The 13,403-nt window shown below is 33.4% G+C and overlaps 1 protein-coding gene and 1 long non-coding RNA gene across 8 annotated transcripts; one reads left to right on the plus strand and one right to left on the minus strand.

The window, feature by feature from the left end:
• The first annotated feature begins 404 nt into the window (after positions 1-404).
• LOC134270334 (uncharacterized) lies at positions 405-4,557 on the plus strand. Of its 3 annotated transcripts, none has more exons than XM_062752555.1 (7): positions 405-716; positions 1,217-1,360; positions 1,525-1,618; positions 1,735-1,902; positions 2,044-2,141; positions 2,711-2,857; positions 3,588-4,557. In XM_062752555.1, the coding sequence occupies exons 2-7, from the start codon at positions 1,329-1,331 to the stop codon at positions 3,607-3,609; spliced, it is 561 nt and encodes a 186-aa protein (XP_062608539.1). In that variant the 5' UTR covers positions 405-716; positions 1,217-1,328; the 3' UTR covers positions 3,610-4,557. The 3 variants fall into 3 exon arrangements, with proteins under 3 accessions (XP_062608539.1, XP_062608541.1, XP_062608540.1); XM_062752557.1 differs by having other exon boundaries at positions 405-691; XM_062752556.1 differs by having other exon boundaries at positions 405-576.
• On the minus strand, positions 4,457-12,521 carry LOC134270335 (uncharacterized). 5 transcript variants are annotated; one of them, XR_009992781.1, is made up of 8 exons: positions 12,165-12,521; positions 10,106-10,276; positions 9,729-9,870; positions 9,222-9,377; positions 7,118-7,364; positions 6,664-6,803; positions 5,189-5,384; positions 4,457-5,006 (listed from the first exon to the last, which is right to left on the minus strand). It is a non-coding gene; the product is annotated as an uncharacterized LOC134270335 (long non-coding RNA). The 5 variants fall into 5 exon arrangements; XR_009992784.1 differs by having other exon boundaries at positions 10,175-10,276; positions 12,165-12,515; XR_009992783.1 differs by having other exon boundaries at positions 9,222-9,330; positions 12,165-12,513.
• Positions 12,522-13,403: the final 882 nt, after the last annotated feature.

Raw genomic sequence — 13,403 nt, forward strand, 5'->3', positions numbered from 1 at the left:
ATCTTGTGATGTATGTTTGATAATCTTGTGATGTATATTCGAAATCTTGTGATGTATGTTCGATATCTTGTGATGTATATTCGAAATCTTGTGATGTATATTCTATAATCTTGTGATGTATGTTCGAAATCTTGTGATGTATATTCGAAATCTTGTGATGTATATTCTATATCTTGTGATGTATATTCGAAATCTTGTGATGTATATTCTATAATCTTGTGATGTATATTCAATATCTTGTGATGTATGTTCAAAATCTTGTGATGTATATTCAATATCTTGTGATGTATATTCGAAATCTTGTGATGTATATTCTATAATCTTGTGATGTATGTTCGAAATCTTGTGATGTATATTCGAAATCTTGTGATGTATGTTTGATAATCTTGTGATGTATATTCGAAATCTTGTGATGCATGTTCGATAATCTTGTGATGTATATTCGAAATCTTGTGATGTGTGTTCTACAATTCAGTGATGCGTGCAATAAAATTGCATGACGCAACAGAAAAGTAAGGACAATTTTCATTGGTTAGAAATAACGAAAGTAGCTGAAGCGTCGGGAAAACCATGCAGGTGAGAAAAAACACATCAGTTTGTTTATTGCAGCACTAATTACGAGATGCACGAGTGTTGTTCCTGGTGACATGATGGAGATATTTCGGCCTGCTAGGGAAAAAACTCAGTAAACGTAGATGTATTGACAAAATTTGTAGGTACTTGTAACGATATGTCACGATGCTGCATTGTCAGATACAGTATTTATACATGCATGCTAAAAAGTTAAATCTCGTAGTAATCAATATAGCAGAAGAATAATGAAGAGTACATACTACAAAAACTGTGCAATTTGTAGCAAGATTAATTTTTGTTTAACAGCTGTTTTTATGACATTTTATTTCGTATTATTACTACCAAATACTGTTACCGTTTGTTAATGTTTAATCCGAGATTCCTCTGACTCTAACCCCCGCTTTTATATTGTGACTTGTGCGCACAAGTCACAATATAAAAGCGGGGGTTAGAGTCAGAGGAATCTCGGATTAGTTAATGTTATGCACATGGTTATCTTGTACTTGCAAGTAAATGTAACATTTAAAAAAAAAAAATAATGAAAAAATAAGTCATTTAGGCTATTTGATAATAACATGCTAAATGAACATGTTTTGCTTTTTAATTCTCCTTCACTCAGTCTTTGTATAATGTATATTTTTAGATGAGCTGATCGCCAACCAGGAGATCAGAATGATCGCATCTGCTCCTGCCACTTTAAGGATGGTAAGAAGGAGGGGGACCCTGCATATTTTGCATGGAATGAAGGAAAGGCCATGGATTTCTCTGATCCTGAATGTACAAAAAGGTGAAATTATTTTTCAAAATATGACCGACATCTTGTTTTTGGATGGTGGGTGGGTGGAGTTTAATTGAGAATATTTTACTAAAAATCTTTAAAAGGGTACATGTATAAACAGAGTAGCTTACAACTGAATAAAAAAATAATTCAAGTTTAATTATTTTACAAAGGAGGAAAAAACTCAAAAGTGAGGAGTCCCTGTCATCTTCACAGATGGACCAGTTGCAGATTCCACAAGCACCAAAATGTCAATATCAAGAAAAAGTAAAGCTCATTTAAAACACCAATGATGACAAATGACCAACACTGAAACATTTTCAATAATTTTTAATAATATATAAAGTTCTTTTAACTGTACATGATTTACAATATATTTTCAGTTGATATCAGAGCACAACTACTCAGCATCCTGCACATTTAACTGTACTCAAGAAATGCAGCGCCTCTCAACAGAAATACAACTGGAAAAGGAATTGCTTGCCCTAAAAATAGAGTCTAGTAAAAGGAAGCCAATATCAATCCACGATATTAAATACAACGAAGAGAAGGTACATTTAAAGGAATTCCAATTGTGATTTCCTATTTCCTAACAATTTCAGTTACTGTAATAAAAACTTGTTGCCATTGAGGGATGAACATCTTAGATTGACTGTTATGTTAACATATTTTGTTATTATTTGGGAGTTTAGGTCTCTGATCAGCAGGGGCATTTTCTCTATATAAGAAGAAAATGGAGACTCCCTACCCACCCGATGTATTTTGTCGGACAGTTTTCTGTACATTGCAGGTAAAAATTTTATTTATTAACTTTCCAGCCTCTTATTGTAAAGTACATTTTGGGTTCAGTTTTTGCTTTTCTTTAATTTTTAAAAAAAATTATTTAAATTCTCCTTTTCTTAGAATAAAATTCAAAAAGTAGCTTCTGATTGTAATGTATAAGACTACAGACATTGAACTTTGATTTGTTATCAAAAGGATTGATTTAAACTTGTCTAAATTAATTGTAAACAAAAATAAAAGGGGGCACCTGCTATTTCTTTAAGTGTTTTTCACTGGGGGGTGGGGAAACTTTTTTGTACATACTTAAGCAATAGGAGGGATTAGATAAGAATCAATTAGTATATCAGAGTCTTAAAAAATATACTTTGCATAAGCATAAAAAAATTCTATATCAGTCTTTTTAAAACCTTTGAATTTTGCTTAATTAACTATGATTTATCCAATTTTGGAGCTTTTTACCTAATTCTGGGTAGAATCCACCCTTATGAAATTATTGACTCAATTTTGACTTAATATCACTTTATTAACATCAAAGCACAAAAACAATTCATTGTACAAATATTTTATTTATTACAGTCACCAATATATCCAAATATCATCACCGGCCCAGACGTCATTCACTCCTTTGAATTGTGCTGGTAGCAGTAAGGTGTCATCATTTGAGATGGTCACAGTATCCAATACACTGAAGTCACAGGACTCAAATTTCATACATGTTCACAGGTAGGTGTATAGTCTTTGAAATTACCACAATTGACTAATTCTGGGACAGGTAAGTATGTAAGTATAGGAATGAGAGCACCAAATCCCCGGATGCACACATGGCTTTGTTTGTTATGGAACATTAAACCGAATACTGAATGGGTAGGCGTTACGCCATTGGCTGAAATCAGGTATTTAATTGTTTTCATTTTAAAGTAAAATTAATGACCTTTGAAATAAATGATGGGATGAGGGAATATTACAGAAACTATAGAAATGCCAGGGAAGATTTTAGGAGTGGGGGTTAATTTTTTATGCCGCGTGTTATTTACTGCGAATCTCTATAAGTTGAAAATAACTGCAATTTTGACCTATAAACGCCATGGGACCATATATTTTTTTCAGTATTTTTTGTTAGGGCTTAGAACAAAGTTTGAAATGATGCTAAAGATTTTTCTGAAATTGTCATAGTAAAGTACTGAGAGGGCCTAAGGTTTGTATGGAGTTCTATGGGAAAATAATTAGTGGTCTTTTCCCTATACAAGATGCTGTCTGATGGCGTAGTGTAGAATGTAGCGTAGAATGTTTTCCAAGTCGGCTTAAATGCAAAGGTTTGTTTTAAAATTTATCATAATGACTTGCAAAAATTTAATGCAGTTAAATTTATTGTATTCTTGAAAGATTGACTGTAACACAATTTTTTTACACAATTACAAATAATCAAATTAATTTTTTTCCAACTTTTTTTCAGGGTCTCTGCCAAAATCTTTTGAGGATTTTTCCTCTGCTAGAGCATCCATGGATGCAAATGAAACAACCCAGGACATCCCAACACATATGGATAATCAGGCCATGGCCTACAGTATGTACAAAAGTTGCCATACTTTTAAAGCAGTAACTTGCGTGCCTCCAAATGGTGCACTTACATTTTGCTCCATGCTGTACCCAGGTTCTACTTCTGATGTAGCTATTGTACGTCACAGCCAAGTTTTACGAAAGTTCAAAGCTGGAGACCTTATTTTGGTGGTCAAAGGTTTCACCATTCATGACCAGTTGCCCCAGGGTGTCTGCTTAATTATAAAAGCTCTTTTATCGACACGAGGCCAGTTTACCATACAAGAAGCAGCACTGTTACAAGATTGCTAAAGCACTTATTCATGTGGAAAGAGCCAACGAGAGGATAAAGAATTACGAGATTCTCCGTCACATACCATCTACTTACAGACCAATCTCAACAAAAATATTTCAACTCTGTTCTTGTCTTGTAAACTTGCAAGCTCCACTTTTGAAAGAAATTACTTAAAGATACATGTACTTATTATAAATTTGCATTGGCGTGTGACAGTATACACTAAACAGTGAAGATATTCATACCAAAGTGCAAGGGATAAGCAAATTTTGATTTGTTATCAATGTCAATGGTTATATTTGTTAACTTTGTAGTATGTTGTAATACATGTACTTCAGAAAATGAAAATCCCTTTTGTTTAGCATGGATTTATTACAAGAATGTTTGGCAATTCGATTCTTCATTTGACAATATAATTTGGAAGAGGGTTTACTTATAATTTTAAATCTCTAGTTTAAAGTATATTTACCTTTAAAGCACAACTCAACAAATTCATGTTTTCAACAATTTATCTATTAAGAAAGACAAAAATGTTACATTTTCACTTTGAGAATAACATCTTCAATTCATTAATAAAATGATTCTAAATTTTGATATTCTTTTTTTATGTAGTACATAGATTTTATTAATCATCATTGCTATTTAAAATAGTCTTATAAGCCAGAAGTTTTATGATGGATTCATTGGATTGTGACATATCATATCATACATTTATGAGACTTGGGAACATTCAACACATTTAACATGATTACCCATTTTCCATTGTTAGAAAATTCTAGAGGTACAAAACTAAGTGTCAAGAAGTTCAAACCAGAACTCAGTTTTCCATCAGTGCTGGAATGAAAATGTTAATGTAGAAATCTATCAGCTTTGGAACATTTGCTGTCCATTCAATGTCTTTTACTATTCTAATCACAATGCAGTCTACTCTTGTCCACACAATTAAGTCGCAGAATGTTTTGTTACATATGTGTAGCTGGCCTTGAATTTGATGATAGTACGGGTGACTGGTTTTCAGGCACAGGGTATCTTGTTTAAGATCTAAAAAAAAATCAAAAAACACTTAAGTTGTGTCATACCAGTACATATCCCCTCCTTTTTCAATATCTTCATACCATATTGAACAGCTGCACTTGTAAATTAATACATGTTTTGAAATCATTTACTCACCAAGATTTTTAATTTCAAAGTACTGGACAATACAGATTTTTAATGTTATTTACCTATGAAAAATCCTTCAAATTTTGTGCCCCATCTGCTACTGTTGAAGACGATGCTGTATATGGACACTTCACCTCTACAATATCAGGAATGGCGTCTTTGGCTTCTGGAGTTTGATAAAATACACTGCATGTTGGTGGTCGAACAACTAAGCCATCAGGTGAAGCTCCCAACACTCCGGATTCATGCAACCATATCCTTTCCAGAAAAAATTATAATACTACTGAATGCAAACAAACCATAATACAATTGATTTTGTAATGCAAACAAAGTCTAAGTAGAGCTTTTATAATCCTTCTACTTCAAAAAGCAAATTTTCTGGAATATGTTGGTAACTGAATATTTATGCCCCGCCATGAATATGGCCGGGGCATATAGTGTTTGTCATGTCCGTCTTCCGTCCTTCTGTCCTTCCGTCCCACTTTGTGTTTAGCTCTGTTCAAAGCTAAGTTTCAAAGAAACTATCCAAGATATTTTCATCAAACTTCATATGCTGATAGATATTGATGAGAGCTATGCAACTGCATCAACATTTTTTGACCTTGACCTTTCCTTTGACCTTGACCTGACTTTTCTTAAATAGTGTTTAGCTCTGTTTTAAACATACCATTCAAGATGGTGTTATCAAACTTTACATGTTGATACAAACTTGCATAGATGATGCATCTAGAGATGAACACTATCGGACTTGCTTCGGATGCTGGATCTGACCTAAATTTTCCAGATGAGTGACCAAATTAAAGTTTTTGGAGCAGGTCCATTCTTAAGGAGCTATAAGCCCTACTTAGACCAAACTTGCTTGGATGATGCATCTAAGGATGGACACTACCAGACTTGCTTCGGATGCTGGATCTGACCTACATTTTCCAGATGAGTGACCAGGTTGAAGTTTTTGGAGCAGATTTATTCCTAAGGAACTATAAGCCCTACTTAGACCAAACTTGCATGGATGATGCATCTAGGGATGGACACTACCAGACTTGCTTCGGATGCTGGATCTGACTCACATTTTCATTCCCAAGTAACTATAAGCCCTACCTAAACCAAACTTGCATGGATGATGCAGCTAGGGATGGACACTACCAGACTTGCTTCGGATGCTGGATCTGACCTATATTTTCATTCCCAAGTAACTATAAACCCTACCTGAACCAAACTTGCATGGATGATGCATCTAGGGATGGACACTACCAGACTTGCTTTGGATGCTGGACCTACATTTTTATTCCCAACTAACTATAAGCCCTGCCTGAACCAAACTGATCAAATTTTATACATGTACAAATTTCATGTTGCTTTACTAATATATCCTCGGCGGGGCATTCATGTCCTATGGACATATTTCTAGTTTTTTTTTTACAATTAGACTTCAGTAATTGATTTCTGTTTTTTTACCAGGATAAGTCCTGTTATTTGTTTTGACACATTGAATGTTAACATGTCAGAGGTTGAATGAATGTTATTTTGTGCTGTATACCTGACTGCTCTACAGCTGCATCAAAGTCCTTTTCATACTTTCTCAAAGCATCATCTTCATGAGTGATACCCCATGCAACAGCCTTGATGGACTCCAGATTGTAAGCCGACATCAGCTGTTTCTTCAGTGACAATGTCAATCTGGAGAAGAAAATATGATTTTTGGTTATTAATCTTATATTTCCTGCATCTTTATGTACAAATATCTAGTCATTACAGTCGAACCTCATTATCTCAAACTCAATGAGACCAAGAAAAATGTTGGAAATATCCGTGGATTCAAGAATAATACATAAAGAGTTATCAAGAATAAAATGTCCCAGTCTTTTATAAATGGTTTGGACTTCAAAATTACTTTGACATATCCATGAAATATGAGATAATGGGTTTGAGATAACAAAGTTTGACTGTAATTTTAAAAGTCTATTTCGCAAAAATTTAATCACACGTCTTACCGCCTTTGCTTAGAACTGAGAACTGCACCAAAGTTGGAAGCTGATATGCTATGTTTCCTTACAATCGACCACATTGGGTTGTTTCATTGCCAATGCAGCTCTTTTAATGGATTCAGGGATAATGCATGCTGTAACCATACCATAGGGGTATCAGAATGAACATACTCTGGTGATGTTAACAGGTCTTCAATGAGAGGTACAGGTGGACCAGGTTCACATGGCTCTGGTTCAAGAATCCAATTCAATGCTGAAAAATTTCATTACTTGTGTCATTCTCAAAAATATCATCCATAATATCCATATCACATATACCAAGTATTTATATAAGAGTCCATACATTTCATTTTAGTGAACACTGTCATGGGTTTTTGTAATGTATGCATTACATATCAAATTTACAACTCACTTGCATATATTTGTTCAGAATTGTTCCTGTATATAATTTTGCACGTGGCATTCTTAGTGTGAAAATGCCATGTAAAAATTGGTGCAAATGTACAATTAATATTTACTTAATTATTAACAAGGTTTCATAATGACAGAGTATTTAAATAATAGAAGAATGATCTGATAATTCGCAAGAATATGAAACAAAATATTTTTTTTAATGCAATTGAATAATTTATTTTTCCTTTCAAAAATGTATGCTCATGTACAAAAATGCTATCATATTTATAATATTGTCTTTCCAATTATTCAAAGGTTGTTATTAATATTTATTACATAGTATGTTCAAAAATTGGGCATTATACATAGCCAACTATATTATACTCCTCATCTTTGTACATTTGTTCACAATTAAAATTAACCATCGGTCAGTAACAAAATAACAGTTTCATAATACTCGTAATATAAAAATCGAATCAAACTTAAATAACAACAATAGTAACACCAAAATCATAACTTCCTTCTTATATTTTACCAATAAACCTTCCAAGGTGCAAAAAACACTGGTCACTTTCATCAGAGGGTCGGTTTAAGGCACTTCAAATATGAAGCAAATTTTTTAACAACTGATTTATTTATATTTAATGATTGATCATTTTTAAAAAAAAAAAAAAACCAGGAGGCCCATGGGCCACATCGCTCACCTGAGCACTGTGGCTAGGAAAAAGTAAAAATTGGTTTTTTATTGAAAAGTTTAAATCCAAAAGTAGTCCCTTGACCAATCATGGCTTTGCTTTTCTTGAGAAGGTTATTTTTAAAGAATTTTCCTATATATTTCTATATAAAATTTGATCATCCTTTGTGGCCCCGTCCTACCCCCGAGGACATGATTTGAACAAACTTGAATCTACACTACCTAAGGATGCTTCCATATAAATATGATCAATCAGGGTTTTGCTGTTCTTGAGAAGAAGATTTTTAAAGATTTTTCCTTTATATTTCTATGTAAAACTTTGATCTTCCATTGTGGCCCCGCCCTACCCCGGGGGTTATGATTTGAACAAACTTGAATCGACACTACCTGAGGATGCTTCCATATAAATAGGATCAATTATGGCTTTGTCATTCTTGAGAAGAAGATTTTTAAAGAATTTTCCTATATATATTTTTATGTTAAACTTTGGTCAGCCATTGTGGCTCCGCCCTCCCCCCGGTGGTCATGATTTGAACAAATTTAAATCTACACTACCTGAGGATGTTTCTCCATAAGTTTCATTTTTCCTGGCACAGTGGTTCTTGAGAACAAGATTTTTAAAACATACCATCAAATTTACATTCATTCCCAATTATCTCCCCTTGAATGAGGGTGTGGCCCTTTATTTGAACAAACTTGAATCCCCTTCACTCAAGGATGCTTTGTGGCAAGTTTGGTTGAAATTGGTCCATGGGTTCTAGAGAAGAAGTCGAAAATATGAAAAGTTTACAGACAGACAGATGGACAGACAGACAGACAAACAGCTAGATAGACAAAATGTGATCAGAAAAGAGCTAGAAATGAAACATTCCTCACCACAAAAGCCAGAAGAATATAGGGACCACCACCAGTAACATGTTTCTGGGAAGAACCAAACCAAGCAGAGATAAATATCAATAGTCCTGAATCTTCGATGCAGGACCAAGTACGAGAATTGCTACAAACACTACTCCGGAGACTTACCTATTATCCTATGATGTAACATACTTTGTCCACTGCAGCTGGTTCCCTCATAAGCTGGTAGCGAGGACAGTTCAGGATGTCCTGTCAACTTTGTTCCTCAACTTCCTGTCTTGGACAGAAAAGCAATAAGTGGAAATCTTTAGTGTTGCCTAGTGACTTTGAATTAAAAAGAAAGTTGCAAGATTGTGAAGGGGGGGGGGGGTTCTGATGCTGTGCATTTTAATTAAATGTACGAAATCTGTATTTCACAGTTTAATGCATTCATGTATTTTGTGAATTGTCTTAGGATTCGTGTAATAATTGTTGCTATGTATTATTAAGCACTAAATCTATTCAACTGCATGTGTAAATGGGGAAAATGTGAATATGTAAATGATGTATAATTGCAATGTGTAAAATGTGACATTTTCTTATATGAGGGAGTCAGTGTTCATGTAATTTTTTTTTCATTAATTATTTTATTTATCTTGATAAAATTATTTCAATTAACAATATTGTTTTTCTTACCAGTCTGATGAACTCAACAAAGGTTACAGAGGTGAATGGTAGAAATATGGGTATTACAGGTGTCAAAACTCTTCGTTGAAGACCAGACTGCATGCCGCACTGTAAAATCACCATTTTTGATCTTTAAAAGGGGAGGCTACTCCTGAAATCAAAGAAATTGTCATAAAAATGAGTAACCTGATTTTCTTTAGGTCTCACACAAGGAAATAATTTCACTATATGTTACTATATAGCTTTAATTAAATAAATTAATTAACTAGACTCTCAGCAGATAATTCATGAATGAGAAAAAAGATTAATGCTTAGACAAAATTTGAGATCAGAAAAAATATACCCCTTATGCGGCTTTTAAGAAAGAAAATTGAGACTAAACATACCTATACCCCGAAATACACATGGGCAAACAGCCAACACACCATCGAGGAAGTTACATCGATCATGCGTACCTAAAAAAAAAGAGTTCCCTTTGATTCAGTGGCACAATTCTGCTGATATGATATTCCTAGTGCATGAGTCCAAAATTAAAACTGTAGACCTACGTAAAGTTCCTGAAAATGAAAAAAGAAAAGAAATATTATTGTCTCTATATACATCATACATAGAACTACATTTGTTCATTTTAATTAGCTATCTCCTTGCATAAGACCTTTAAGGGTAATTTTATGCTATTTACCATGTGCACTGATTGCCATAAAACTAAAGAAAAAATACCAGCCTTACAAAGTCACTTAACCATGACCTTTGACATACCTTACTAAGAATACCCTGGACAATTTGGTTTAACTTAAGACTTCTGAATTTTTAAATGCAGGTTTTGATAAATTAACCATTTAATATACTTATGAGCTCATAAAACTGTTCTTTAAAACTGTATGATAAAGAGTGTAAAAACTTTGAAACATGTTTGGAAAGTATTATCACACATGTGATATTATGGGATAAATTATCACCACAGAAAGATCAAAGAAAATCACTGCAGATATGCAACAATAATTCTTATCATTGTTTATTGTATGTCAAGTCTAGAATATGATATATCATTACAAATATTATGATTTTTAGCCGAGCACATTGCTCGTAGAGCAATGCTCAGCTATTGCGACGGTGAGCAACAGAAAATGCTGCTTCTTCACCGCCAAATTGAGTTTACGAGTAAAAGTATGGTACGTGCACCAGCCGCTGTTGAGAAAACAAAATCCATTCAACACCTTAAGAAATAGTAAATTGAATATTTTTATCATAATATTAAATTGTTTAATATTTTTTCCTGGCTCCTTTGACTAATATTTTACAAAGTATAATTCAACGGGTGCGAAAGGTTTTCACCAGGTATCCCTGTCTGCATCATATTCTATAAACAATATAATTAAAATTAGATGTTAGATCTGCTCGCATACTCGCCACACTAACATCTAACAAGTCATCCCATTGAGGGTCACGTAAGAGGTTAAATTCGGAACGCCTCAAGATTTATTCGCTTCAACAATATATGATGATTTTGCCAGCTGCGATTTGATTAATTGATAGAATTTGACCTCTGACGTGACCCTCAACGGGATGTTGTTAGATGTTAGTGTAGCGAGTATGCAAGCGGATCTAACATCTAATTTGAATTAGATTGATTCTATAAATAAAGGTTGTACTATCAGGCTAACACAAATGCAGGGAACATCATTAATGACTTAATGCAAATCTCCCCGCTGAGGACACATCAGTGCAGAGACGTTTGACCTTAATCTTGCTGCATCGGTGTTTATTTACTTCTGTTTGTATATAAAGCCGGATTACCCCGACACAATACGTGATAAATATTTTTCGCTGTTAATTTCTAGCTATATTTTATTTTATTTTTAAAACTATTTAATATTATACATGCCATTGAGATATTTTTGTGTGTATTACATATTCTCTAAACGTCTGAACGTGATTTTAAACTGTCACCACAGTCCTTGTTCATTATCCTGTAAATGAGCCCGGCTCAATACATTTACTATAAAAATAATTGGACAAATTTGTGAATGACAATATTCAATGATGCATAGCAATTAATCTTTTCCAGACATTCCCCTTCTCCTAAAAATTTGTCGTGTTATTTATTTATTTATTGCAAAGTCGTCCCTGGACTAGGGCTACGGTCAATGCAGCTGCAATGGGCCATGCAATTTCGAACCCTGCGTGGTGAGAGTTTGTCCCGAGACACAGTTAGATTATTCTAACTAGCACCAATATAGAATAAATCATACCGATTAATCAACATCACTACAATATGAGGACGTAAATATAGGATAAAACATCCTTTAGCTGTTTAGTCCAGCAATAAGCCACTAAATTGTTTTTGATGTACCTTCAAACAAATCAAATTAATGTTCTTGATTCCCACTTTTCACGTTATGACTGACTTAGTGCTTCTTGATACCAAAACAATTTTTCTATTACCTATAATTTTGACTTTAGGTTGAATTCGTCAATTTCATGCTTGCGAAGTTGTGTCAATGTGTGCATTACGACCGCTCCGGCTACTTTCGTTATTTCTAACCAATGAAAATTGTCCTTACTTTTCTGTTGCGTCATGCAATTTTATTGCACGCATCACTGAATTGTAGAACACACATCACAAGATTTCGAATATACATCACAAGATTATCGAACATACATCACAAGATTTCGAATATACATCACAAGATTATCAAACATACATCACAAGATTTCGAATATACATCACAAGATTTCGAACATACATCACAAGATTATAGAATATACATCACAAGATTTCGAATATACATCACAAGATATTGAATATACATCACAAGATTTTGAACATACATCACAAGATATTGAATATACATCACAAGATTATAGAATATACATCACAAGATTTCGAATATACATCACAAGATTTCGAACATACATCACAAGATTATAGAATATACATCACAAGATTTCGAATATACATCACAAAATATCGAACATACATCACAAGATTTCGAATATACATCACAAGATTATCAAACATACATCACAAGATTTCGAATATACATCACAAGATTTCGAACATACATCACAAGATTATAGAATATACATCACAAGTTTAAGAATATACATCACAAGATATTGAATATACATCACAAGATTTTGAACATACATCACAAGATTTTGAATATACATCACAAGATTTCGAACATACATCACAAGATTTTGAATATACATCACAAGATTTTGAATATACATCACAAGATTTCGAACATACATCACAAGATTTTGAATATACATCACAAGATTTTGAATATACATCACAAGATTTCGAACATACATCACAAGATTTTGAATATACATCACAAGATTATCGAATATTGCAACGTTTGACATGCCATATTCTTCACACAATAATCTAATAAAATTTTATGACAGAATGACTTAAATTTATATTTTCCATAACAAATAACTTCATCTTTAATATTCAGTAATTTTCTTAATTTCTGTATAAATGCAAACCATGAGTTCTTTCCTTTCGCAAAAAGCTTTTTACTACATTCATAGGCATCTTTAAGTAAAGGAAATTCTATGGACAAATTCTCAAATCTATACCAACTTTTAATCAACAACCTGGCAATATCATAATGCAGGGGGAACCTTCCCAATTCAGACAGTACTGCAAAATTTGTGCTTTTCTTATGA

The sequence above is a fragment of the Saccostrea cucullata genome, unplaced genomic scaffold, assembly GCF_032062105.1.
Source record: "Saccostrea cucullata isolate Sc308-1 unplaced genomic scaffold, CSIRO_AGI_Scuc_v1 ctg203, whole genome shotgun sequence".
Lineage (NCBI taxonomy): Eukaryota > Metazoa > Mollusca > Bivalvia > Ostreida > Ostreidae > Saccostrea > Saccostrea cuccullata.